This window comes from Cervus canadensis, chromosome 22 (genome assembly GCF_019320065.1).
Source record: "Cervus canadensis isolate Bull #8, Minnesota chromosome 22, ASM1932006v1, whole genome shotgun sequence".
Lineage (NCBI taxonomy): Eukaryota > Metazoa > Chordata > Mammalia > Artiodactyla > Cervidae > Cervus > Cervus canadensis.
Genome location: NC_057407.1, coordinates 9,157,230 through 9,183,647, shown reverse-complemented (window position 1 = coordinate 9,183,647; position 26,418 = coordinate 9,157,230). Strand labels below are relative to the sequence as shown.

Genomic DNA, 26,418 nt, shown 5'->3' with positions numbered 1-26,418 from the left:
AAGTAGCAGAAGACACCCACATAACCCCAAGGTGTGGTGCTGGGCTGGGGGTCACAAGGACTGTGGGAACACCTAGGGGAGTCCTAACTCAGACTTGGCATCTCCAGAGGCTTCTTAGAGGAGGAGCTGTTTAAGCTGGGAGCCAGGGAGGGTGGGGGAATGTGCGTGGTGGATGCAGAGAGCAGGGAGGCACACGGAGCCCCAGTCAGTGCAGGAACTGAAATCGGGACTCTGTCTTAGGAGCTGTGGGCTTCCCAGGTGGCTCAGTGGTAAAGAATCCACCTGCCAATGCAGGAGACCTGGGTTCGATCCCTGGGTTGGGAAGATCCCCTAGAGAATAAAATGGCAACCCACTCCAGTATCCTATCCTGGGAAATCCCATCGATAGCCTGACGGGCTACAATCTATGGGGTCACAGAGTCAAGACACGACTGAGTGACTAACACTTTCACATGGTCAAGCTAGGTCCACAAATTAGTGTGGTTTTTTTTTTTTTGGCTGTTCTGGGTCTTCGTTGCCGTGCGGGATTTTCTCTTGTGGAGAGAAGGGGCTGCTTGCTAGTTCCGGTTCTCACTGTTGTGGAGTGGGCTTCCCTGGTGGCTCAGACTGGAAAGAATCTGCCTGCAATGCAGGTGGACCCAGGTTGGATCCCAGCGTTGGAAAGTTCCCCTGGAGGAGGGCTTGACAACCCACTCCAGTGTTCTTGCTTGGAGAATTCTATGGACAGAGGAGCCTGCCAGGGTCACAAACAAGTCGGGCACGACTGAGCGACCAACACTTTTCACTTGTGGAGCCTGGGCTCTAGAGCACAGGCTCAGTAGCTGTAGGGCACGGGCTTAGTTGCTCCGCAGCCTGTGAGATCTTCCCAGATCAGGGATCAATCTGGTGCCTCCTGCATCGCGGGTGGCTTCTTTCCTGCTGAGCCACCAGGGAAGACCCTCAGCAAAGTGTTTTCAAAGGCCAGGTGAAGGACAGGATCGCAGGACATGTCATCAGCACATGTGCAGTTCGGATTGATGGATGGTGAGATAACAGGGTGGCATCACAGGTGTTAACCATCCTGGGGCTACCTGGGCCTGATCATCAAGTAGTTACTTTTTCCCATTTGGTGGTAGTTTTAACAACTATAAAACAACTCAGGAAATGTGGATCAGATAGTATTATCTAGGAACTTCTGAGAGGAGCGACGCAGCAGAGGACATGGGGAAGAGGTCTGTCTTGGGAAGTCCCCTTAGGGTCCTGTTCCTTTCCATCCTAACCCACAATGAGGGGGCGGTCAGCCGGGGCCCCACCTCAGGGTGCCCTATGAGAGCCCAGTGCTCTGGCAGCCCCCAAGGATTTGGGCCAGCTGGCCCAACCCCAAGCCAGGTGTGTCTGGAAGCATCTAGTTCCTTTCCCTTAGGCCTAGCCAGGCTTGCCCTGAGGCAGGGGTGAGCCTGCCTGGCATCAGGGTAAGGAGACCTCAGGGATAGGCGTGTCACCCCAGGAGGCAGGGCGATGGAGTATCCTCGGAGATGGGGTCCCCCAGAAGCCTCCGAACTAGGCTTTCAGAAGGGAACCTGTGTCTGTTAGGCGCCTACTGTGTGCGGAGGTCTGCTCCGGGCGCTGTCGCGGTCCCACTCGGTCCTCAGGTACCTCCCGAGGACCGAGGATGTCCGGGCAGGTGGGGAACCGGAGGGGCGGGGAGGGGCTCCATCCCGGCTTAGCCTGCAGCACCCAATGGGCGCTCAAGTGTTAGTAAGCTGATCCCCGCGAAGACCCCTCTCCGGACCCGAGGGCGGGGGCCGGGATGGGAGCGCACAAGGGCCCCCGAGAGAATCGAAGGCAACTTGGGTGGTCGCCTGCGTCCGGGAGCCTGTCCCCAGAGGGGCCGACACCGGACGCATCCCTGGCCCCGAGGCTGGGAGGCGCGTCCGCTTCCCCTCCTCCCGTCCCTCCTCTCCCCCCCGGGCGGGGTTCCCGGAACGGCCGGGGCGGGGCGAGGAAGCCTGCGGCCGCGCGGGTCGCAGAGATTTGCGGCTACACCGGGACGTCTGTTGGCCCGTCCGTCCGCCCCCTGCGCTCCCAGCCATGGCCGCGCCGGCCCCCGCGCCCCGCATCCTGCTGCTCTTGCTATTGTTGCTCCCGGCGCCTGAGGGAGGTGAGTGTTGGCGGGTGGCGGGGAGTTCGTCCCGGGCAGGCAGGGGAGGCGGCCATGTCCGCGCCGTCCCTGGTTGCAAGCCCAGGCGGCGCCGTCCCCCCAGTGACCCCAACGGAGCCTCATAACCCCGAGGCAGTGTGCGGACCCCACGACTGGTCTCTCCCCACCCCAGCCTCCCTCCCGTCTGCACTGACATTGCCTAGACATCTGGGCATCTGCCGTCATTGTTCTGCCCTGGCGTGGTGGTGGTGGTGGTGGCTGGGGGGGAGGTCTGTCCTCTAGGGTCCCAAGGGCTTGCGTTCTCAGAGGCTGGGGTGGGATTTCCTGCTTGGCCTTAGGGAGGGTTGGTGGCCGCAGGGAGGCTTGGCCCCTGCATCTGAGGCCTTCCTTGGCCTCGGTTTATTCGTTGGGAGCCTCCACCTTCTGCCTCCATTGGCCTGGCGGTCCTGGAGACCGCTCAGGCTGGCCCCCAAGGTTGGATGAGACACTTAGCTCTTGTAGGTTGATTGTAGACTGATGAATCCTGGCCGGTGGAGGCCCAGCTGGGGGACTTTTAAGGGTAGGGAAATAGAAGAGGGCCCTCCTTCTGCCCCACCCGTCTTCCTAGGAGGCTTAAGATCCTTCTGGGGTGGGTGTTGTTCTCCAAGGGAAGGACTTTATTTCCTGGGGACTGGGATGAATCTGGAGGGCTTGGGGTGAGAAGTTCCAGTGAGGACTGGAGACTCTGGTTCAGAGTGTCTGGGGATCAGGAGAACATTTGTGTCATGGACTTTTGGCTCAAACACTCAACCTGTCTGTGTCTTCAGGCCCAGCTTAGAAGCTTGGGCTGGGCTGTGGCTGTAAAGTCTATAAAAGGAGGTAGGTCTCCTGAGCTACCCAGTAGGTTGGGCTGTGCTGGCCATACCTGCTGCCAGGTGGAAGGCTGGCTAGGTTGGGCCTGTTGGTGGTCCCACCCTCTGCCCTGCAGCTTTGCCCAGAGCACCACCTACTATGTAGTTGTGCCTTCTCAAGGAGGTCAGTCAATGCCTCTGTCTTTGGACCTTGCTCCACCAGTGGCCCCAGGGTGCTTGATACTGTTGGAATGGAAAGAATTCCTCTTTTTGCCCTGTAGGTTCTTTGGCTGGTTTAATAATTACATTGATGTTAAGACAGATGAACAGGAGAAAAACAAAAGTTGAACTACATGTATACCTCTGGTATGCATGAGAGACCCAAGGAGACTGAGTAACTCGCTCAAATGGTGGAATAGGTCTTCCCTGTCGCTCAAATGGTAAAGAGTCTGCCTGCAATGCAGGAGACCCAGGTTTGATTCCCAAGGAAACTGAGTAACTCACTCAAATGGTGGACTAGGTCTTCCCTGTAGCTCAAACGGTAGAGTCTGCCTGCAATGCAGGAGACCCAGGTTCGATTCCTGGTTGGGAAGATCCTCTGGAGAAGGGAATGGTGATCCACTCCGTATTGTTGCCTGGAGAATCCAATGGACGGAGGAAGGAGCCTGGCGGGCTACAGTCCATGGGGTCACAAAGAGTCGGACATAACTGAGTGACTGACACTACCAGTGTACCTCCGGTATGCATGGGAGACCCAAGGAAACAGTAACTTGCCCAAATGGTAGAAGCCCTCACCTTGAATGCTGTCTTGAACTAAAGGCCAAAGTGGATATTGGGAGTCATGAGGAAAAACCCAGTAAAGAAGGGTAAAATTGTTACACAGATTTAAATCTATGCCTGCAGCCTTGATAGGGTCAGTACCCTCTTCCTAGTATGGCAGTGAGTTATTGCTTAGTTTCTTTGTGACTCCCATGGACTGTGGCCCGCCAGGCCCCTCTGTCCATGGGATTTCCCAGGCAAGAATACTGGAGTGGGTTGCCATTTCCTTCTCCAGAGGAGCTTCCCTGCAATTGCAGGTGGATTCTTTACCACTGAGCCACAGGGTAATCTCCCTTACAAATGGAGATTTCCTTTATACTTGCAAATATCTATTACAAAAGCGTAACTCCTACTCAGTTTTCAGAGCTTCTCCTTTGTCTACAATTTCTTAAAAATAAACTGTGGAAAATCATCCTTAGCCCAAGGAGGAATGTTTGGGAGTGACAAATACACCAACCAGGCTGGGTCTCCAGATGCTGCCCGCTGCCCTGGGGGTGTGGTCAGACAGGGTTCTTAGAGTTCCATTGCTTTCTACCTTAGGGCTTATCATCAGGACCATCCCCAGTCTACCATAGTTGTCTGGGCCTTGCTGGGCTGGGTGTTCCATTTAGGGTCTGTCAGGGAAGCATCCAGGACCGTTCTCTCCTGCTAGTGGACACCAGATCTGTGCTGAAGTAGCCTAAGGGTACGTGGGAACATTTGGCTGTAGCAGCTTCCTGGAAGTCTGCAAACTTTGTGGTCTGTTTCCACACCTGTCAGCCAGGTGTACTTATATCCCACCTCTGGCTAAGAGCCGTGTGATGGTTCTGGGGCTCCACATGGTGCCTTCGCCTCAGAGCTCTGGCTGCTGGGGGCACGGATGTTTCCTAGCTGCCTGCTGCAGGCCCAGCAGCAGTACTGGGACACGACCCGGACACTTCTGTGGTGGGAGTGACTGTGGCCGATGGTGAACTGGTTGGGAGACAGCCTGCTGTAAGGCGATGGTCTGTGAGGGCTGGCCCCTGCAGTCGGAGTGTCTAGCCGGGGCCGAGGCTGCCACGGCTGAGCGGTGGGGACAGGACGTGAGGATTAGAAACAACTCAGCCCACTCTGTGCTTCCAGGGCAGGGGGCATGGGTTCGAACCCTGGTCGGGGAAGTAAGATCCCACATGCCATGTGGCACGGCCAAAAAGAAGAGGAAGAAGAAAATGGGTCAGTCTAGTGCCTGGTCCCCAAGTACATGGGAGGGACTGCTGTGTGGGGGTGTGACTTCTGGGCTTGGGTGGCTCCCGTAGAAGGGGACCTGGAGGAAGACCTCGAAGGGTAAGTTGATTTGAAGGGGGAGGATGGGGTGACCTTCAAGGTCCTTTGCAGTCTGGATGCTGCTTTGTGGAGCCTGGGCTTGATTCCCTGGCTTGAGGCTGAGGAGTGGCCGAGTCGGACCCGAATGTAGAAAGTTCACCATCCCATCTGGAGGGCCAGTGCACTGATGGGAGAGGGAGAGGGCCCAGGTGGACACCTCTGCTGTGGTCCACAGGAGAGGGCGAGGCTGGTTGGGGCATTGGCCAGAGGATGCTGTGGAGGCGGCCCGGCTGCCCAGGCCTGCTGGCCTTGCTGGGGAAGGGGCGGTGTGGGCTAGGACAGGGCTGAAGGCTGGCCCCGTGGCCACGGGCGAACAGTGTTTTTATGTATTCCAGCCCATAGTCAGCTGTGTATGACTTCTCGTGGGCGCAAGGTCGACCCTTGGGTCTGTCCTGTTTTCTGCTGCGGCAGCTGTTACGACCAGTACTGTTGCTCGGACGTGCTGAAGCAGGTTGTGTGGATGGGGGAAGATTGCCGTTCTCCGGAGGCCAGGTGAGTGCACCTGAGGTCACGAGGTGGGCGGCCTGAGCCTGCCCCTCCAGCCTTTCAGTGCTCTCGGGATGATGGTGGAGCACTCGCTGGACTCCCCCGGACCTTCTGTTCCTGTGATCCCTTGCGCCTCTCCCCCAGCCTCGAGTGCTGAGCCGGTTTCTCAGGGGGCGGTGGCCTCAGCCAGCCCTGTGGCTTACCCCTGGGTGTGTACCAACATGTCCTCAGGGTGGGCCCCTTGGCGCGAGTGTACCGCGCAGTGTGTGCATGCACCTGGCGGGGGTTGTATGTGATCTGTGCAGGTCTCCCCTTGTGGACCCTGGAGGGCACTGTGCACGGGTGTGTATCCCACTGTGGGCCATACCTGGGTCCACTTGCCGTGGCCCATGGGTTTAAGCATCTGGGGTTTAAACTGTTTTGTAGGCTGGAACCAAGGGGTCCCATGTGTGTCTTCCTTTGCCATTCTGTGTGTTTCTTGTATTTGGCCCCAGAGAGTTGAGGTGGTCACACTCCTCATCTCATGGCAAATGATCATCATTGGTTTGGGCAGGTCCAAACCCCCACCATCTTGCACATCTTATTTTAATCATCCATGACCATTGCACTCCCTTCTTATTCCGTAGGCAACCAGTCAGTCTGTTGTGTTCTTTCGTTTGTGTGTGTTGCAAAGTTTATATTCTGTGGGCAAAATGAACCCCCTTACTTTTTATTCCAAATTTTTATTTTTTTATTTTTGGCTGTGCTGGGCTTTCGTTGCTGTGCATGGGCCTTTTTTTTTAGCTGCGGTGAGTGGGGGCTACTCTCTAGTTGCAGTGTGAAGGCTTCCCAGTCTGGTGGCTTCTCTTGTTGCAGAGCATGGGCTCTAGGGCATGGGGGCTTCAGTAGTTGGGATTCCTGGGCTCTAGAGCAAAGACCCAATAGTTGTGGTACACAGGCTTAGTTGCTCTGAGGCATGGGGAATCTTCCCAGACCAGGGATCGAACCTGTGTCCCCTGCATTGGCAGGTGAATTCTTATCCACTGCACCACCAGGGAAGAGGACTGCAAAATCTATTCTGATAGCTTTAAAAAACAGGAAGATTTATTCCATTAAAGTTTAAGGTAATCATTGGATTTCTGGGATTGTATTCAATATTTGCTATCTTATTTTGTGCTTTATATTTGTCTCCTCTGTTCTAAATTTCCTTCTTTCTCACTTACGGTATTGCCTTTTTTTTTTTTTTTTAAATTCCCTTTTTTCTTCTACTGTTTACTTCTTTTTCAATTTGTATGCTTTCATTGTTTTTTTCTTGCCTTATCACACTGGTCAGAATCTCCAGTACAATGATGAAAAAAGTGAGAACAACAACAAAAAGTAATAACAGACATCCTTGTCTTGTTCTCAATTTTAGGGAGAAAGCATTCATTATTAGGTATGTTAGCTGTAGTCTTTCCATACCTGCCCTTTGTCAGGTTGAGGAGGTTCCTTTCTGTTCCTAGTTTCCTTGGAGTTTTAATCATAAAGTGAGTTTGAATTTCATTAAATATTTTCCTGCATCTTTAGAGATAATTAGATGAGTTTTCTATTTTTATTCTGTTAATATGGTAAATTACATTCATCTCATTCTTAAGAAGTATTTTCTCGGAGCTGGATTTAAGTTGATGGTTATTTTCTCTGGCTTCCATTATGATATCTTGCCTTCCCAACCAGGGATCTAACCTGCTCCCTCTGCGTTGGTAGGTGAAGTCTTAACCACTGGACTGCTAGGGAAGTCCCTAGATTTCTTTTTATTTATGCTATTGTGGATTTGGTGAGCTTTTTAAATCTGTGGTTTAGTGTCTTTCATTAGTTCTAGAAAATTCTCTGCTACTCTTCAATATTAGCCTTCCTTCTTCTCCTTTCCTTCTGGAACTCCATTTAGACATGCTGCATCTTCTACTCCAGTGTTCACATCACCTAGTCTGTCTCTTCCATATTTTTGTTTCTGTGCTGCATTCCAGATTATATCTTCTAACCTTTTAGTTAATTTAATTCTTCATATATGTTTAATCTGCTATTAAACTCATTCCTTGAGGTTTTTTTTATTCTGTTGTGTTGTAACATAAAATTCACATGTAGAAAAGTGCATTAAAATAAACGTACAGCTCAATGATTTATCATAAAGCAAATATCTGCATAACCACTATTCAGGTTAAGACAGCAGAAGCCCCCCTGAGCTCACTCTCAATCACTGTCTCTCATCCCTCTAAGATTGTGTTGATTCTAACTGTTATATAGCCTTGCTTTTCTTTAGAGTTATAATACCCAAATATGCATCTCTAAGTTCTACAGCTTAGTTTTTTTTAGGTTTTTTTTAATGTTTATTTTTATTTTATTTATTTGTCTGCATCAGGTCTTCGTTGGCTGGATCTTAGTTGCACCACAAGGGATCTTTTTATGCGACTTGCAAACTCTTAGTTGCGGCATGTGGGATCTGATTCCCTGACCAGGGATCACACGCAGGCTTCCTGCGTTAGGAGCGTGGAGTCTTAGCTACTGGACCACCAGGGAAGTCCCTATAGTTTAGTTTTTTAATTGGGGTTGGAGGCAGTATATATCATACATTCATAAACGTACACAAATAGAAAGCATACAGCTCAGTGAATTATTGAAATTTTTTTTTCCATTTTTTTTTATTAGTTGGAGGCTAATTACTTTACAGTATTGAAGTGGGTTTTGTCATACATTGACATGAATCAGTCATGGATTTACATGTATTCCCCATCCCGATCCCCACTCCCACCTCCCTCTCTACCCGATCCCTCTGGGTCTTCCCATTGTACCAGGCCCGAGCACTTGTCTCATGCATCCAACCTGGGCTGGTGATCTGTTTCACCCTAGATAATATACATGTTTTGATGCTGTTCTCTCGAAACATCCCACCCTCGCCTTCTCCCACAGAGTCCAAAAGTCTGTTCTGTACATCTGTGTCTCTTTTTCTGTTTTGCATATAGGGTTATCATTATCATCTTTCTAAATTCCATATATATGTGTTAGTATACTGTATTGGTCTTTATCTTTCTGGCTTACTTCACTCTGTATAATGGGCTCCAGTTTCATCCACCTCATTAGAACGGATTCAAATGAATTCTTTTTAATGGCTGAGTAATATTCCATGGTGTATATGTACCACGGCTTCCTTATCCATTCATCTGCTGATGGGCATCTAGGTTGCTTCCATGTCCTGGCTATTATAAACAGTGCTGCGATGAACATTGGGGTGCACGTGTCTCTTTCAGATCTGGTTTCCTTGGTGTGTATGCCCAGGAGTGGGATTGCTGGGTCATATGGCAGTTCTATTTCCAGTTTTTTAAGGAATCTCCACACTGTTCTCCATAGTGGCTGTACTAGTTTGCATTCCCACCAACAGTGTAAGAGGGTTCCCTTTTCTCCACACCCTCTCCAGCATTTATTGCTTGTAGACTTTTGGATAGCAGCCATCCTGACTGGCATGTAATGGTACCTCATTGTGGTTTTGATTTGCATTTCTCTGATAATGAGTGATGTTGAGCATCTTCTCATGTGTTTGTTAGCCATCTGTATGTCTTTTTTGGAGATATGTCTGTTTAGTTCTCTGGCCCATTTTTTGATTGGGTCATTTATTTTTCTGGAATTGAGCTGCAGGAGTTGCTTGTATATTTTTGAGATTAATCCTTTGTCTGTTGCTTCATTTGCTATTATTTTCTCCCAGTCTGAGGGCTGTCTTTTCACCTTGATTGTAGTTTCCTTTGTTGTGCAAAAGCTTTTAAGTTTCATTAGGTCCCATTTGTTTTTTTTGCTTTTATTTCCAACATTCTGGGAGGTGGGTCATAGAGGATCCTGCTGTGATTTATGTCGGAGAGTGTTTTGCCTATGTTCTCCTCTAGGAGTTTTATAGTTTCTGGTCTTACATTTAGATCTTTAATCCATTTTGAGTTTATTTTTTTGTATGGTGTTAGAAAGTGTTCTAGTTTCATTCTTCCATGCTAATCTTCTCTGTATCGTTCCAATTTTAGTATATGTGCTGCCGAAGCGAGCACAAATTATTGAAATTTAAACACATTCAACTCCATGAAACCACCACCTGTCTGGGGCAAGAATTAACACATCATGGCATCTTGGAAACCCCCTCAGATTACTTCCTAATCAGTATGCCCTCTGTTATCCCCAAGCGTAACCATTTAACTGCTCTGTTACTCAACACACACAGACATACACGTGACATCATACATCTATTTCTTATCTGGTTTCTTTCACCATGTGAGTTTCATCCATACTGTGTTGTTTGTTCATTTCCATTGGTATATGTGAAGTTTTTATGTCACAGTTGATCCATTGTAATGTTGGTGGACATCTGGATTGTTTCTTTTTTGGGGAGGGGTGTTGCAAATAATGCAGCTGTGAGTATCTTTGTACATATCTTTTGGTGCACATATATGCATTTCTGTTATTTTTAAAATAATTTTTATTTTTTCATTAATTTTTTTCGCTGTGCTGGGTCTTCCTTGCTGTGTGGACTTTCGATTTGGCAGGTAAATTCTTTGCCACTGAGCCACCACAGAAGCCCTTGTATGCTTTAAGTATGCATAGTAGTAGTTGTATAAGTAAGTAGAGATCGTTTCATTTTCTAATACATTATTGACTAGAGACGTATCAATGTGTTTTTAGAAAATGATACAATCACTATGTGAAGTTGTTGGAGCTTAAAATTGATCAAGGGTTTATTATATGACTTAGGACTGTTGTTACCATTCACATTTCACTTTGTTTTTGTTCCAACCTGTGTATATTATAAACACAAAGTTATTACTGTGAAATTTTCAAAACTGACACATCATGAAATTTTCAGTGAAGAAGAATTTTTCAGTGAATTTTATAAAGATACTTTCTCTGATTGTCCGAGCAACATATATACTATAGTGTCTCAGAAAATGATAGTTCTGTCACTCTACAATGACAGGTTTGCTACAGATTGAGTATCCACATGTGTAGATGTCTCTAGGCTCTCTATTACATTATGTTGACTGTCCTTGGGCTAAAGCAGACTTCTAATTACTGTGTCTTTATATTACGCTTTGATATTCTTCAATATTGTCTTAGTTATTTTTAGTCTTTTGTATTTCCATGTAAATTTTAGAATCAGCTTCTCAAGAAAACCAGCTTAGATTGCATTGATTTATAGACTGTTTTTGTGAATTGACTTTTTACTTGATTGAGTTTTCCAGTCCATCAGCATAGCATATCTGTCCATGTATTTAGGTTTTTTTTTTTGTTTATTCATTTTTTCTTTTTTGGTTTGGCAGCTCAGTGTGACTTGTGAGATCATAGTTCCCAACCAGCGATTGAACCCAAGTCCTTGGCAGTTGAAAGCATGGAGTCCTAACCACTGGCATGTCAGGGAATTCCTGGTTTCTGCTGTTTTGATAGTGATGCTAAGAACCTTCTTTTATACATCTCTGGTGCCTTTTAAAAGGAATATCTTTCTTCTGGGGAAATATCTAGGAGGAGAAATCCTGAGGCACTGGGTACATGTGTTCAGTTTTGACAGATACATCCAGCACTTGTTACCATTTACACTCCTACCAGCCAGATGAGAGTGGTCAGATTTGCTCCACACTCTCTCCAAACTTAGTACTGTAAATGTTTCTTTAAAAATTGAGGTATAAGTACATAAATGCTTTATTTGAATTAAGTTTTAGTAAATGTATACTTCTTATATTTGACACTTTAGTTAAGATACTGTTTAGTTGCTAAGTCATGTCTGACTCTTTGCGACCCCATGGACAGTAGCCCATGTCCGTGGGATTCCCCAGGCAAGAATATTGGAATAGGTTACCATTTCCTTTTCCAGGAGATCTTCCCAACCCAGGGATCAAACCTGCATCTCCTGCATTGGCAGGCGGATTCTTTACCACTGAGCCACCAGGGCACCAGGCAATAAGATACAGATTATTGCTGATTCCTAGAAAGGTTCAATTTCTGTAGTTTTGATGACTGGGCACTCATATTTCATTGTGTTGTTTTCTTTTAAGATTTTGGTTTTTTGGGACTTCCCTGGTGGTCCAGTGGTTAAGAATCTGCCTTCCAATACTGGGGGTGCAGCCTTGATCCCTGGTTGGGAAACTAAGATCCCCCACGTTGCGGGCGACTAAGCCTGTGTGCTACAACTAGGACCTGACGTGGCCATATAAATGAAAACTTTTTAAAAAGATTTCAGCCTTTTGAAATTTACTGAGACTCATTTTATGGCTTCATATCCTGAGTGTTTCAGATATATTCTGCAGTTGTTAACTGTACTCTTTATAAGTGTCAGTTAGGTCAAGTTGTTGATAATAGTGTTTAGATCTTTTTTATCCTTATCACGTTTTGTTATTCTTGTTTTGTTGATTACCAAGAGACTACAGATGTGTTTATTCTTTTAGTTCTATGAGTATTTGCTTCAAGGTCTAAGACTTTGTTATTAGGTGCATACTTATCTAAGATTGTTTTCACTTTCTGATGAATTGTTCATTTTATTATGTGTGATACTCCCTTTATCTCTTGGAATACTATAAACCTCAAAGACAGTATTTTATTCCCTTTCTTTTTAAAATTTTATTATAATAGATTTACAGTGTTGTGTTAGTTTCAGGTATTCAGCAAAGTGATTCAGTTATACATATACATATGTACATTCTTTTCCAGATTCTTTACCCATATGGGTTATTACAGAATATTGAGTAGAGTTGCATGTACTAAACAGTCGGTCCTTGTTGGTTATCTGTTTTTTTTTTTTTTTTTGCTACGCTTGGCCTTCATTGCTGTGCACGGGCTTTCTCTAGTCATGGCTCACAGGCTCTGGAGTGCTGGCTCAGTATTGATAGCGCACCAGTTTTGTTGCTCCATGGTATGTGGGATCTTCCCGGACCAGGGATTGAACCGGAGTCCCCTGCATTGGCAGGCAGATTCTTAACCACTGGACCACCAGGGAAGTCCTGGTTATCTGTTTTATATGTAGTAATGTGTATATGTTAATCTCGAGCTCCTAATTTGTTCTTCCCACCCTGATTTCCCCTTTGGTACCATAAGTTTGTTTTTGAAATCTGTGAGTCTGTTTGTTTTGTATAAAAGTTCATTTAGGTTGTTTCCATGTCTTGGTATTAATAAATAGTGCTGCAGTGAGCATTGGGGTCCATGTATTTTTTCGAATTATGGGTTTTTCCAGATATATACCCACGAGTGGGATTGCTGGATCATATAGTAGTTCTGTTTTTAGTTTTTTAGGGAACCTCCGTACTGTTCTCCATAGTGGTTGTCCCAGTTTACATTCCCATCAACAGTGTAGGAGGGTTCCCTTTTCATCACACCGTCTCCAGCATTTATTGTTGGTAGACTATTTTTTTGGCCATGGGGCATGTGAGATCTTAGTTTCCTGACCAGAGATTGAACCTGTGCCCCTGCAGTGGAAATGCAGAGCCCTCACCCCTAGACCGTCAAGAGAGTCCCCCAAATTATTAATTCCATGTTGTTTTTGGCCATACTACACAGCATGTGGAACTTCCCTACCCAGGGATAGAACCTATGACCTCTCCCGTGGAAGCCTGCAGTCAACTACTAGAACACCAGGGAAGTCCCTAGACCTTTTGATGATGCCCATTCTGACTGGTGTGAGGTGATGCCTTGTAGTTTTGATTTGCATTTCTCTTTGATGTTGAGCATCTTCTCATGTGCTTTTTGGCTATCTGTATGTCTTCTTTGGAGAAATGTAGAATTTTTTTCATGGTTATCTAATTTTTTTATACAATTTTTAAAGGTTACTTTCCATTAATAGTTATTACAAAATATTGGTTATATTCCCCATGTTGTACAATACAACCTTGAGCCTATCTTACATGCAGTAGCTTGTACTCCCACACTTTCACCCCTAAGGTGCCCCTCATCCCTCTCCCCGCTGGTAATTCCTACTTTGTTCTTTGTATCTGTGAGTCTGATGCTCTTTTGCTGTATCCACTAGTTTGTTGTATTTTTTTAGATTCTGCATGTAAGTGATATCCTATAGTATTTGACTTTCTTTGACTTATTTCACTTAGCATAATGCTGTCCAAGTCCATCCATGGTACTGTAAATGGCAAAATTTCATTCTGTTATGGCTGAGTAGTATTCCATTGTCTACATGTATGTGTGTGTGTATGTATACCCATACGCGCACACATGTATATACACCACATCTTCATCCATTCATCTGTGGATGGAGACTGGTTGCTTCTATACCTTAGCAATTGTAAATAATGCTGCTATGAATATTGGGGTGCATGTATCTTTTTAAATTAGTGTTTTGGGTTGTTTTTTTTTAATGGACAAAGTTCTTATTACTTATTTTTGGCCACGCCATGCAGATCATAGTTCCCTCACCAGGGTTCCAATCCAGGTCCCCTGCAGTAGAAATGCAGAGTCCGAACCACTGGACTACCAGGGAATTCTCAGTAAATTTGTCATTGATGCTGGTAAGGCATGTCAGTCATGTCCAACTCTGTACGACCCCATAGATGGCAGCCCACCAGGCTCCCCCATCACTGGGATTCTCCAGGCAAGAATACTGGAATGGGTTGCCATTTCCTTCTCCAATGCATGAAAGTGAAAGTGAAGTCGCTCAGTCATGTCCGACTCTTAGCGACTCCATGGACTGTAGCCTACCAGGCTCCTCCGTCCATGGGATTCTCCAGGCAAGAGTACTGGAGTGGGTTGCCATTGCCTTCTCCTTTTTTTTTTAATGTATACCCAGGAGTAGAATTGCTGAGTCATATGTTAGTTCTGTTTTCAGGGTTTTTGTTTGTTTGTTTTGTCTATGCCGACTAGCATGCAAGATCTTAGTTCCCCAACCAGGGGTAGAACCCCAGTCCTTAGCAGTGAGAGCCTCAAGTCGTAACGTCTAGACTGCCAGGGAATTCCCTATTTTTAATTTTGTGAGAAACCTCCATACTGTTTACCACAGTGGTTACACCAATTCACATTCCCAGCAATAGGGCCAAAGAGTTCCCTTTTCTCCGTATCCTTGCCAACATTTTTTATTTGTGTTCTTTTTTTTTTTTTTTATTTGTGTTCTTTTTGATGATAGCTGTCTGGACTGGTATGAGGCAATATGTCATTGTGGTTTTGATTTGCATCTCCCAAAGACAGTATTTTAATTGTCTTTTTTGCCTTTATCAGTATATTTATTTTCTCTTCCTTCATGTTTAAGTTTCATCTGAGACATATTCCTTCTACCTTTCATACAGGTAGACTGGTGTCAAATTTTCTCGGCTTTTGTTTGTTTGAAAATGTCTTTGTTTTACATTCCTTCTTAAAGGATATTTTTCCTGGTATGGATTACTAGGTTGGAAGGTATAAACTTTCAGCAAAGTTCAGCATTTTGAAACTTTCATTCCATTGTCTTCTAACGTCTGTTGTTTCTGTTGAGAAATCAGATAGTGGTTTATTATTGCTCCTTTGCCAGTGGCATGTCTTTTCTCTAATTTTTAAGTTTTTCTCTTCATGTTTGGTTTTCACGTTTTACTGTGCTATACCTAGGTGTGTTTTTCTTTGAATTTTTGCTGCTTGGGGCTTAAGATATTTCTGAAATCTGGCTTGGTTTTGTGTTTGTTTTCCCCCAGTTTTGGAAAATATGCAGCCATTGTCTTTTTTTTTTTTTTTTGTCTTTTTTTGTTGTATCATTTTTGCTAGGAGAAAAATAATTTTAATAGCATGCATCCCTCTTTTTAAAGATTGCTTCTACTCCATTTTCACATTTCTCCCTCTGGGACTTTAGTTACACATATGTAAGACGTTTTCTACCGCTGTTTTCCGTATTTCACCTACTGTCTTCTCTATGTACATTTACCATCTTTTTGTGTCTCTAGGATTTAGTGTATATATATATTTGTTTGGGCCTGTCTTCTAGTTGATTAATTATATTTTGAGCTGTCTAATAAATTACTGATTTTTGCATGATTTTTTAGTTCTGGAGTTTTTATTTCATTTTTGTTTCCAGTTCTCCTAAACTGCTGCATTTTTGTTTCCTTTGATCTTGAACAAAGGTCAGAGTCTGACAGCGTCCATATTCGGAACCCCTGTGGGTATTTTTGCTGTCAGTTGTTTCTGTTGTTTCATGTTGTCTAGTATTCTAGTGTTCCTGGAAATCACCAGTTGTGTGCCAGACATTGTATTTGGAGAATGAATTATAGTCATTTGGAGCTCAGGACTTCCTCCAGCAAGGACTGATAACTGCTTTTGCCAGGGACACGAGCACTCTAAGGTCATCTTGGCCAGGTTGCAGAGACTGAGATGAGTAGAAGCTGAGCTCCTTGCTGAGTTTCTCCTTGGTGTTCAGGACCTCAGTGGTTAAGAATCTGCCAGCCACTGATTCATGTCAATGTATGGCCAAAACCACCACAATGTTATAAAGTGATTAGCCTCCAATTAAAATAAATAAACTGAAAAAAAAAAAAAAAAAAAAAAGAAAGGCAGAATAGAATGAGTAAAAATGTGAAACTTTGGGCCAGATACAGAATTTATATGGAACAGAGAAAAATCTTGACTTACGATCTAAAATATAAAATTATCTTAAAGGCATCTAAAATAAAATTTGAATTAGTAATTAAACAAATTTAAACTGTAAGTATGTTAGACCTCAATAAAATAGTTTTTTTAAAAGACAAATAAAAAGAAAAAAGAGAATCTGCCTGCCCCTGCAGGACATGAGAATGCAATCCCAGGAGGATCCCCAAGAGTAGGAAATGGCAACCCACTCCAGTCTTCTTGCCTAGAGAATTGCCCTTATGAAATAGGCTGGTGCCCCTAGGAGAAAGGGGGCTTTAGATGCCAGGCCCACCTCCATGGAGTCTCTTCCCACTCTGCCCCTCCCCCCACCCCACCTTGGTGTGCCTTACTCTGTTATTGCTGGCCAAAGCCTGCACACTGATTTTTTTGAAAATATTTTTCCTTAGCTTTACTTGTCCTTTAAATTTAGTAGTATATAGTTGTTCCTAATTCTCTTGAATTTTTCTGTTTGTTTCTTGACTTTTTTTTTTGAGAATTTTCAAAAACATACAAAAGCAGAGAGAATAATAACCCCATATATCCATTGCTTGCCCCCATGGTTAGCAATACTCTGCTGCTAATGTTCCACATACCTCCTACTACTTTTATTTCCTGGGTGCTTTTAAAACTAATCCCAGACATGAAAACGTCTCATTAAATGTTAGTTTTTTTTTTATCAGTACAAGTGAATCCTTTATTACTATTGTTTTTTTAAAATAATTATTTATTTGATAGTGTTGGGTTTTAGTGCCATCATGCATGATCTTTTGTTGTGGTGTGTGGGCTCTGTAGTTGTCGTGTGTACTCAGGCTTAGTTGCCCACCACGGCATATGGGATCCTAGTTCCCCGCCCAGGGATCAAACCCATGTCCTGTGCATTGCCAGGCAGATTCTTAACCACTGGGCCACCAGGGAAGTCCCAAATGAGTCCTTTAAAAAGAAATATGATCGTATATCTAGAATACACTTGGCACAATTACCAGCAGTTCATTAATAGCTTTTAATACTAGTCTTCATTTGCCTCCACTTGTTTCCCAAATGCTTTTTTTGCAGATGGTTTGTTCAGTTCAAAGTTACTATTATTGAAATGTTGTGAAGTAATTAGCCTCCAACTAATAAAAAAATAATAATAATAAAAAAAAATAAAAATAAAAAAAAAAATAAAAAGACTTGTGTCAGGAGTGAGAAAAAAAAAACAACAAAAAACAAAGTTACTATTATTTTTTGGGGGGGATGGATCTTAGTTCCTCTAGTAAGGATTGAACCCTGGGCCACAGCAGTGGAAATGCCAAGTCGTAACCAGGAAATTTCCAGTTACTACTTTTTAAAAGCTCTGTTGTCCTTTTTGTTATTTACCTCTTTTCATTCTGTACTTTTGTCTTCTTGCATCTTTTCTCCTTTTCTTAGTCTTGCCAGAGGTCCACCAGCTTTGGTTCTGTTCATCTTCTCTGTTATTTTCTGTGGCTACTATTCTCTTTGATTTCGCACTTATCTTTATTAATTCCTTCCTTATTTTGGGAGTTTGTTCTGTTACGTTTTCCCTGTCTTCTTTAGTTTCCTACTATATCACTATCAAAGCTATACACTTCCTTCTAAGAATTCTTTATCTGTGTTTCACCAATTTTGATCAGTGGTGTTTTTATTTTCATTTGGTTTTACAGATTTCTCAATATCGTCTATGATTTCTTATTTAAGCTACAGCTCTTCTGTTGTAATGTGTTGGTTTCTCAAGGTATGAGAGTTTTTGTTTTATTTTTAGCATTTTGTTTTTAACTTTATGACGTGGGTCTTTTGTTACTGATTTATAACTTCATCCCATTGTAGTTGGAGAAAATAATTTGTATGATAGCTATCTTTTCAGATCTCTTGAGACTGGTTTTGTGGCCTTTAATGTGTTAGTATTTAGTCACTCAGTGATGTCCAACTCTTTGGGATCCCATGGGCGGTAGCCCACCAGGCTCCTCTGTCCATGGGGATTCTCCAGGCAAGAATACTAGAGTGGGTTGGCATTTCCTTCTCCAGGGGTTCTTCCCAACCCGGGGATTGAACCTGGGTCTCCTGGATTGCAGGACGGATGTTTTTACTGTCTGAGCCACTTGGGTGGTCTCTCCTAGAGAATGTCCCATGTGTGCTTTAGAGGGATGTGTGGCTTTGTAGCCTGAAATCCTGGTATGTGTGGTATCTGTCCTCTGGAGGCCACCAGGGCCCCACCTTTCTGGCCCATTATGGGGTTGGCTTTCGTGCATGTTCTGTGTGTGTGCTAAGGTTGTGTTTGTTCCTGATGTGTTGGGTGGGGTGCAGGTGGTTAATTGTGAGATTTCCTCTTTGCAGTGTCCTCACCAATGAGTTCGACTCCAGCTTCAACAACGACCCCATGCCCAAGTACGTAACCTGCAGGCTCGGTACATCTTCCTGGCAGAGGTGACGGGGTGGGGGGCTCAAGAGGGCTGCGGGGACTGGGGTGGCACAGAGTCGTTGGGTTATGGCCCCGGAGAAGCTGTCGCCATGTCTGAGCTCCAGGACCTTTGATCCTTGTGTCGGGAAGTTGTCTTCATCATTGTGCTGGGGATTGGGGTGACTGGTTGACAATTGAAATGCTGAGGGTGGAGGTTCACATTGACCTTGGTGATAGTTTGGGCTGTAGGTGTAAGTGATGGGAAGGGGGTGACTGTGATGGGGATGATAGTGGCAAAAGGTGATAGTGATCAGGTGGTGGCGGCAGGGAAGAGGTGTTGGGGGCTACAAGGCTGAGTGTGTGGTAATGGTACCGTGGTGGTGGGGATAGAGTGATGATGAACGATGGTGGCCATGTGGTACTGGGGCAGGCGTGCGTGTTCGTGTTGATGGTGGAGAGGTTGACGGTAATGGGCGCTATGGTGGCGTGTAGTGGGGTGACAGGCAGATGTATGATAGTTGGACATGATGGTGGTGATGGGGGACAGTGGCAGGGAGGTGTTGGCGTCATGGTGGCAGTGGTGATGGTGAGGGGCAGTGATGGTGCAGGGTGCATAGCAATGGGGTGATAAAGTTTGGTGAAGATGCTGCGATAACGGGTAGTGCGCCACGTCACGTCTCGGTCTGACATCCAGCCAGTGTGGGCCTCTTCCTGGGGGGGCACCAGGGAGGGCTCCGGGCAGTGCTGGGGTCTGAATGGCGTTTCACGATGAAGACCATCACTTCCTGGAGGACAGCAGGAACAGGTGGGGCGGGTGTGGCAGGCAGTGTGGGAGGCAGCCGTGGTTTCCTGGTCTGGCCAGAGGGAGGCTGGGCTGGCGGGGTGGGGTGAGGCTGCCTGCTGGGGGGAGCAGCTGGGGGAGGGACCAGGATGGGCCCTGCTCTCTGCCCTGCTCGGGGATCCAGCACAGAGCACGAATGGGGTTCGCATGAAGGGCTCGGGTTTGGGTGGGATCGAGTGTGTTGAGGGTCAGTGACATTTGAGGAATGGCTATAGGAGGCGCTGAGAGAGCGGGTTCAGAGAAGGGCAGTAGAGACTAAGGTGGCCTGGTTGGTGAGTGAGCACTGGGCTCTGTGTGAGAAACGTGGATTCCACATTGCAAGTCAAGGTCTCCCCGGGAGCAGAGGAGATGTAGGTTCCTGGGGGCAGCTTGGGGGCACCCTCCCTGCCCTCCTCGAGGTGCCGGAGCCCTGCAGCCTCCCCACTGGGCCATCTTGCCCGTCCGCTGGGAGTGTGGACCCTTCTCCCCTCTGTGGGCCTTCTTCCATCCTGCCCTGTCTCTCCTCTGCTTCTGAGCGGAGCCCCAGCGTGGCGTCCAGCGCCTGCCTTATAGGGTTGAGGCTCTAGGAGCGGGTACTGGGAGATGGAGGGATGGAGTCACGTCTCCTTTGGGTGTCCCCTTGACCACCCATCAGGGCCCCAGGGGGCCACCCTCTCGGGTGAGCATTGGTGTGCTGCCTCCTCGGCTGGGGACACCGTTGATCATCCACTGGCGCGATGGTTCCTTGCTGGGGTCCAGCCCTGTTTGGAAGCTTCCGCGAATGCTCCATAGTGGAAGGATCCGATGTGCTGAGGGGTTCTGGGCCAACTCCACCCTCTCCCCACCTCTGCCCCCTCCTTCTTCATTCTTGGACTGTCCCCACCCCGGCTCTTCCTCTGGGTGACTTCCTGGGTTCCCCAAGAACAAGGCAGCAGGTCAGAGCACAGCAGAGCGTTTGGGACTCCATCTGCCTTCAGAACCTAGGCTCTTGGTGTTCCCCACAGAGCGGACGTTATCAGCGGGTCTTCCTGCCACTTTAGCAGGTGACTCCCATCCTGCCCTGCTGATGCTCGGTGGCTGGTCCATATGGTCCCCCCGACCCCTGAGCTTTCTTGGTTCCCCGCCACGGTCCTTTTGGGTCCCGATGTCATTGTCACTTCCCAGCTCCTTTCACTCACAGCATCATCCGGCAGGAATGGTGTGTTTTGAAGCACCGGAGCGGTGGAAACTTTGGCTGCGGCCCCAGGCCTGGTTCACTGCTGACCCTCCATGCCGGCTCTGCCGTGACAATGCAGCGGGAAGGCAGGGAGGTCTGGTCGCTGAGGCGTGGGCATGGCCAGCCTGTGTTAGTTCTTGGCCCTCAGCGCACCGTCCCTGCAGTTCTTCCACCCACCGGGTCACGGCCACGTGCTGCCTGGCCAGTGTGGCGGTGGGAATGCTGGCGTCCCGCTCCAGAGACGGCCCTTTCGCTGCCGGGACGATGGGGGTCTTTGGCCTCCTAGGGACCGTCCTGTTCAGCCCTGCTGCAAGCTCCTTGCCTGGGCTGTTGCTTCTCTGACCTTCTGTCCCTCCTGCCTAGGCCGACTCTTGCCTTCTGAACTTGACCTTTGGACTCCTTGACCTGGGGGGTAGCCCCAGCCTTTTGGAGGTGTGATTCTGTTTGAATGGTGGCCTGTTGGGGCCACAGATCCCTGCCCCACTGTGCAGCCGCCCCTCATATATTGCTGTTCCTCCCGGCATCCGGCCTGCTGTCCTACTCGGTGCTGCCCACGGGATCCCTGAGTGAGTTGACTCACTTGTCAGATACTTTCTGAGCACCTGCTGTCTCGGCCAGGCACTGGAGACACAGTGATGGTCCAGGGCTGGTGCAGTCTGTGCCTCCATGAATCCATAGGCTGGGGACAAGTTGCACGGTAATCCAGTGCTCACACAAAGAAGTGTGTGTTGATAAACTGAAGTAGACAGGCAATTGATTCTAGAAGAGCATTTATCAAGGAGTCTGACCTTTTCTGCATGGTCAGGGGCGGTGTCCTGGAGGCAGTGATGTTTTGATCTGAGATGTGAAAAGTGGCCAAGAATGAATTGTATAGGGGTGGGAGGAAGAGAAGAGCAGACGGGGTGGTTTTGTAGGAGGAACTGCCTGTATGAAGGCCCTGAGGGAGGACAGAGCCCACAGTGCTTCCAAAAGCTAACAGGAGGACTTCCTGGCAGCCTAGTGGTAAAGACTGCGCGTCCAGTGCAGGGGGCACAGGTTCAATCCCTCATCAGGGAACTAAGATCCCACCTGCTATGTGGCACAGCCAAAAAGAAAAAGCTAAAAGGAGAGTGATGTGGCTGGAGCATACAGGAGGGAGGGTGGGAGTCCCCCGGGCCACACAGGGAGTTGCATTTTATTTAGATTTTTAAAAAATTAATTTTATTTATTTATTTATTTCTGGCTGTGCCTGGTCTTCGTTGCTGCTCAGGCTTTTCTCTAGTTGCGGTGCACAGGCTTCTCATCGCAGTGGCTTCTCTTGTTGTGGAGCACGGGCTCTGGGGCACATGGGCTTCAGTAGTGGCTCCTGGGCTCTAGGGCACAGGCTCAATAGTTGTGGTGCATGGGCTTCGTTGCTCCACGGCATGTGGGGTCTTCCTGGATCAGGGATCCAACCTGTGTCTCCTGCATCGGCAGGCAGATTCTTTACCACTGAGCCACCAGGAAAGCCCTTTATTTAGACTTTTAAAGATTCACATTTGCTTTATTGTGTTACTCTCTGATGAGACAAATGCTAGATTTTTTTTCCTCTCTTATCACACTATTTTATATATTAGTTATTAGGGTTAGTCGCTCAGTCGTGTCTGACTCTTTGTGACCCCGTGGACTGTAGCCCACCAGGCTCCTCTGTCCATGGGGTTCGCCAGGCAAAAATACTGGAGTGGGTTGCCATACCCGCCTCCGGGGGATCTTCCTGACCCAGGGATCGAACCCAGGTCTCCTGCATTGCAGGCAGATTCTTTACCATCTGATTCACCAGGGAAGTCCATTATATATATATGTATATGTATGTATACATACACACACATTACACAGAGTTTACAAAGAAATTATAAAGCAAATTGCTGCATGATCCCAGGAGCTCCAGGAGCCATATTAGTCTCTTGAGCAGGAACGACAAGATCAGACATGACAGGCTGGCCAAGGGGACCTGGGTAGGTAGGTTCAGGTTCTGGCAGATTTGAGGCCTGGAGCACGCACTGGTGGGAGAAGAGGAGCTGAGGGGACTGGCCAGCAGGCTCTGGGTCTGCTGATGGGCTGACGGCTGAAGGTACCCACTGAGTGGACGGCTGGAACGGGGCTGGTGGGCTGAGCCAGGCGGAGCAGGAGTGTGGTTGGGGACCCCGTGGACAGTGGGGTGGGGAGGCTGCTCCGGGAGACAGCCGAGCTCTTCCCTCCCCAGTCCTGGCCCCAGTTTGGAGAGCAGCTGGGGCATCCACCGCACTGTGTCTTTAAGAGGCTCCGCGTCTGTCCTTCCTGCCTCTGACGTCAGGGCCAGGGAGTGCCGAGGAGATTCGCTTTACTTTTCCTGGAAAGGGGAGGAGATTGAAACTGAGTGGCCTCAGGATGGAATGGGGAAGCCCCCGGGGTGCTGGAGGCCCCTGATTGAAGGCGGAGACTAACATGGGGTGAGCTTGGGTGCTGTACTGTGCATCAGAGACAGACTAAAGAGAGGCAGAGAGTGGGAGAGAGAGAGATTAGAGATTGGTGGTGGTGGCTCTGCAGTCATGTGCCATTGATTGCGCTTCTGCGTGTGTGTCTGTGTCTGCGTCTGCATCCTTGGTCAGCAGAGGGCCTGGGAGGAGCTTGCGGTGAAGGGCAGTTACAGGCCCCTCTGCTTAGGCAGGCGGCACCTCCTGACTCCCACGGTTCCTGTCTTGGGGCCTTGGTCTGGGTCTCACGGTGGTCAGTGGCTCCTGTTTTATGAATGCAGTTGGGTATTTTGAGTCTGGGGTGTGGAGGGTCTTAGTCCATCCCAAAGCTGTGACGTCAGCTGGCCTATGAGATGGAAGGCCCTCCACGCAGGGCGGGGAAGTGGGGGGACCTTCCCCTCAGCCTTTCCCCCAGGCCTCAGGGGAGCCTACAGCTCACAGCTCACCAAGCCCCTTCCATGTTTTAATGGAACAACTGGTTGGTGCAGCTCCCTTTTACTGGAAGGAATACTGCTTGGCCTCTGGGAACAAGGGAGGACACCAGGGGGCTGTGACTGCTCTTGAGAGTCGGCTTCGGTGAACTTCCCGCCCAGGGCCAGCCTTCTCAGGTGGCAGACTCTCCACTCAGGCCTGGGCCTTGCGTAGGCAGGGAGGCCTCCTCTCGCCTGGCTCTTGGTTGACCCACCTGCCTGCCCCTCTGGTTGGAGCGAGGGTGTATGAGGACATCTGGCACGGTGATTGGCATCCTGCAGGCTCACCGTCACTCCGGGGGCCTGCAGCCATACCACTCCCCACCGTCCTGGCCATACTGGCCTCCCTGATCCTGGAAACTTCTCCCTGTGATTCATTACCTGTGCTTCCTGAGTCATTTTCCCTTCAACCCTTGCCTCCTGTAATGGTCTGTGGGCTCCCAGAGGCCATGAGTTGGTCTGTCTCGCCCACGTCTGCGTTTTGCATTCAAGCCACATAAGGCCTGGCTGGTGGTGGGTACTGGGTGTGCATGTGCTGCTGGCTCGGTGGCGGCGGACAAGACGTGTGTATGGGGGAAGACACCTGAAGAGCCCTTTCCCAAGCTCCTGAGGGGCATCCCAGGGGCAGCCACGGTCAACCCCATATACTTGAGGAAACACTTGAGGGTGAAACAGGTTCAAGCTCCACACCCCAGAAGTGGCTTTATCTGTGTTGCCCAGTCTCCTCCGGCTAGAGGGGTGCTGTCTGGGAGTGGGTGTGGTGTGGGCTGCTGGTCCTGGGTAGGGGCGAGAGGCCCTGGATCTTGACTGGCTTTATTTAGGTTCTCTTTTTTTGGCCGTGTGCGGCATGTGGGATCTTCGTTCCCTGACTAGGGATCGAACCCATGCCTCCGGTAGCGGAAGTGTGGAGTCTCAGCCACTGGAGCATTGACTGGCTTTCTGTCAGGTTTGGCACAGTGATCGCCATTGGGGTGACCCTCTTTGTGATCGCCGTGGTCACCGTCATCGTCTGCTGCACCTGCTCCTGCTGCTGTTTGTACAAGATGTGCCGCCGACCGAGTCGTAAGCATCTCCCCTCTGCCCCACGGTGACCCCTTGGGGTCAGGTACAGACCCCGGGTGGTGGTGATGGGTTTACCAGGGCCCTGACTGGCCTGGGATGGAGGGAGCGGTGGCCAGCCTGGCGGTCCTGACTGGGGCTTTCTTTGCAGCGGTTGTGACCACCACCACGGCCACCACGGTGATGCACGCCCCTTACTTGCAACCGCCCAGCTACCCTGGACCAACATACCAGGGCTACCACTCTGTGGTCCCCCAGCCGGGGATGCCAACAGCACCCTACCCGACCCAGCCCATGGGCCCCCCCGCCTACCACGAGACGATGGCTGGTGAGTATGCCTGCCGACTCCCGCCGTGCCTGACCGCCTGCAGCCATGACCACAGCTAACTGGTGTCCTCTCCGTTTTCAGGAGGTGCAGCCCTGCCCTACCCTGCCAGCCAGCCTCCTTATAATCCAGCCTACATGGAGCCCCCGAAGGCAGTCCCCTGAGCACGCCCTGGCATCTCTGGCTACCAGCTCATCTGTCCTGTGTGTGTGAATGGGTGTGCGGGTGCGGGCCTCTTCTCCCCGGACGTGGTGTGTGTGTCCCGTTTGTACCTGAGGCTTCTGGTGATGGTGACGAGGGGTGCGGGAAGCAGTCCATGTCAGAGTTGCCGGGACCATGCTGTGCTCCCCTCCTCACTTGAGATTATGCTGCCTGGAACCCCAAAGAACGGTTCTTTTCCAGCCACCCCAGCGAGACCTGGGGCCGGAGCAGGGATGCTTGTCGTGCTGGGACAGCACAGCTTTTGTGCGGGCAGGATGCCCCCGTCCTCCGGTTTCTGTGGCATGACTAGCCATGGCACGAGGCCGGGGCTTGTCCCCAGGTTTGTCTTTGAAGCACCAGAGCCACGGTGCGGGCTAGTGGGTGAGGCCGAGGACCTGGCTACAGGTGGGTCTCGACCTTTCCCGTGGCTCCTACAGCCTGGGCTGTGCCCCGTGGAGGGTGGGTGGCCGCCTGATTATCTGAACGCCTCAGGTGGAGCCCCACCCTTCCTGAAAACTATCTTCCTGGATCCTTCTTGCACCCTTCCTGGGACCACCTGGAGGCCCACACTTACCCATGGTTCTGGTTGCCCTGGTTGGCCCTGGCCCCTTTCACAGGTGGACAGGGCAGCCTCTGACCACTTATCCACTCAGGTGTCCTCCCTGCAGTGTTTTTATTTTACTTTTAGCTAAATATTTTACCTTGTTTTCTGTTTCAAAATGTGTGTAATGGTTGCTGCGAGGCTGAAACCGTTGGGTCCTAGAGGGAGACTTCCCCAGAGAGGAGAGGGACTCAGAGTCCCTGCTTCCCCATCACCAGCCTCACAGACTACCCGGCTGCTGGACCCCAGGCCTAGGTATGTCCTGGCAGCGGGGACACCTGGGCCAAGGTGTCGTCTGGACCAAAGGTGGAGGGGACCCTGAGGGGGCTCCTGTGACCTAGACACATACCTCGGTGTTCCCCACCCCTCTGTTCGTGTCTTACCACGTCGTAGGTCGGGACCTCTTAATGTGTTTTGGAGTCTCGGGTCTGCACCCTTGTTTGTAATAAATGCAGATATTTCGAGCTGTTGCCTCCTTTCACTGTAGCCCTGGCTGCTGGGATTGGGGGTGAGGCTAGCTATCTTTTCCCTCCAATATTTGAAGTTCATGGTCTCCTACTTCTCTTGGACTCAGAAGTCTGACCGTCCTGGTAGGAATGGTGCTGGACAAAGACTGTCATTTTCTGTGCCCCTGGCCCCAGGTCTCTTGAGTGTGGGCAAGAGGCTGTAAGGCCACCACGGAGGGTAGAG

At 48.6% G+C, this 26,418-nt stretch overlaps 1 protein-coding gene and 1 pseudogene across 2 annotated transcripts; one reads left to right on the top strand and one right to left on the bottom strand.

Moving 5' to 3' along the window:
- The first annotated feature begins 1,962 nt into the window (after nucleotides 1-1,962).
- SHISA5 (shisa family member 5) lies at nucleotides 1,963-26,192 on the top strand. 2 transcript variants are annotated; one of them, XM_043442390.1, is made up of 6 exons: nucleotides 1,963-2,140; nucleotides 5,466-5,622; nucleotides 18,502-18,552; nucleotides 24,489-24,604; nucleotides 24,753-24,929; nucleotides 25,011-26,192. In XM_043442390.1, exons 1-6 carry the CDS (start codon nucleotides 2,071-2,073, stop codon nucleotides 25,088-25,090), a joined length of 651 nt encoding a protein of 216 aa, XP_043298325.1. In that variant the 5' UTR covers nucleotides 1,963-2,070; the 3' UTR covers nucleotides 25,091-26,192. The 2 variants fall into 2 exon arrangements, with proteins under 2 accessions (XP_043298325.1, XP_043298326.1); XM_043442391.1 differs by lacking the exon at nucleotides 18,502-18,552.
- On the bottom strand, nucleotides 9,556-9,656 carry LOC122425215 (annotated as a pseudogene).
- Nucleotides 26,193-26,418: the final 226 nt, after the last annotated feature.

What these genes read in the sequence shown, in the direction of transcription:
- SHISA5 (XM_043442390.1), top strand. Translation starts at nt 2,071, where the DNA reads ATGGCCGCGCCGGCCCCCGCGCCCCGCATCCTGCTGCTCTTGCTATTG. An exon ending in TGCCGTTCTCCGGAGGCCAG is followed by an intron (nt 5,623 to 18,501) that starts GTGAGTGCACCT and finishes TCCTCTTTGCAG; the next exon opens with TGTCCTCACCAATGAGTTCG. An exon ending in CTACCACGAGACGATGGCTG is followed by an intron (nt 24,930 to 25,010) that starts GTGAGTATGCCT and finishes CTCCGTTTTCAG; the next exon opens with GAGGTGCAGCCCTGCCCTAC.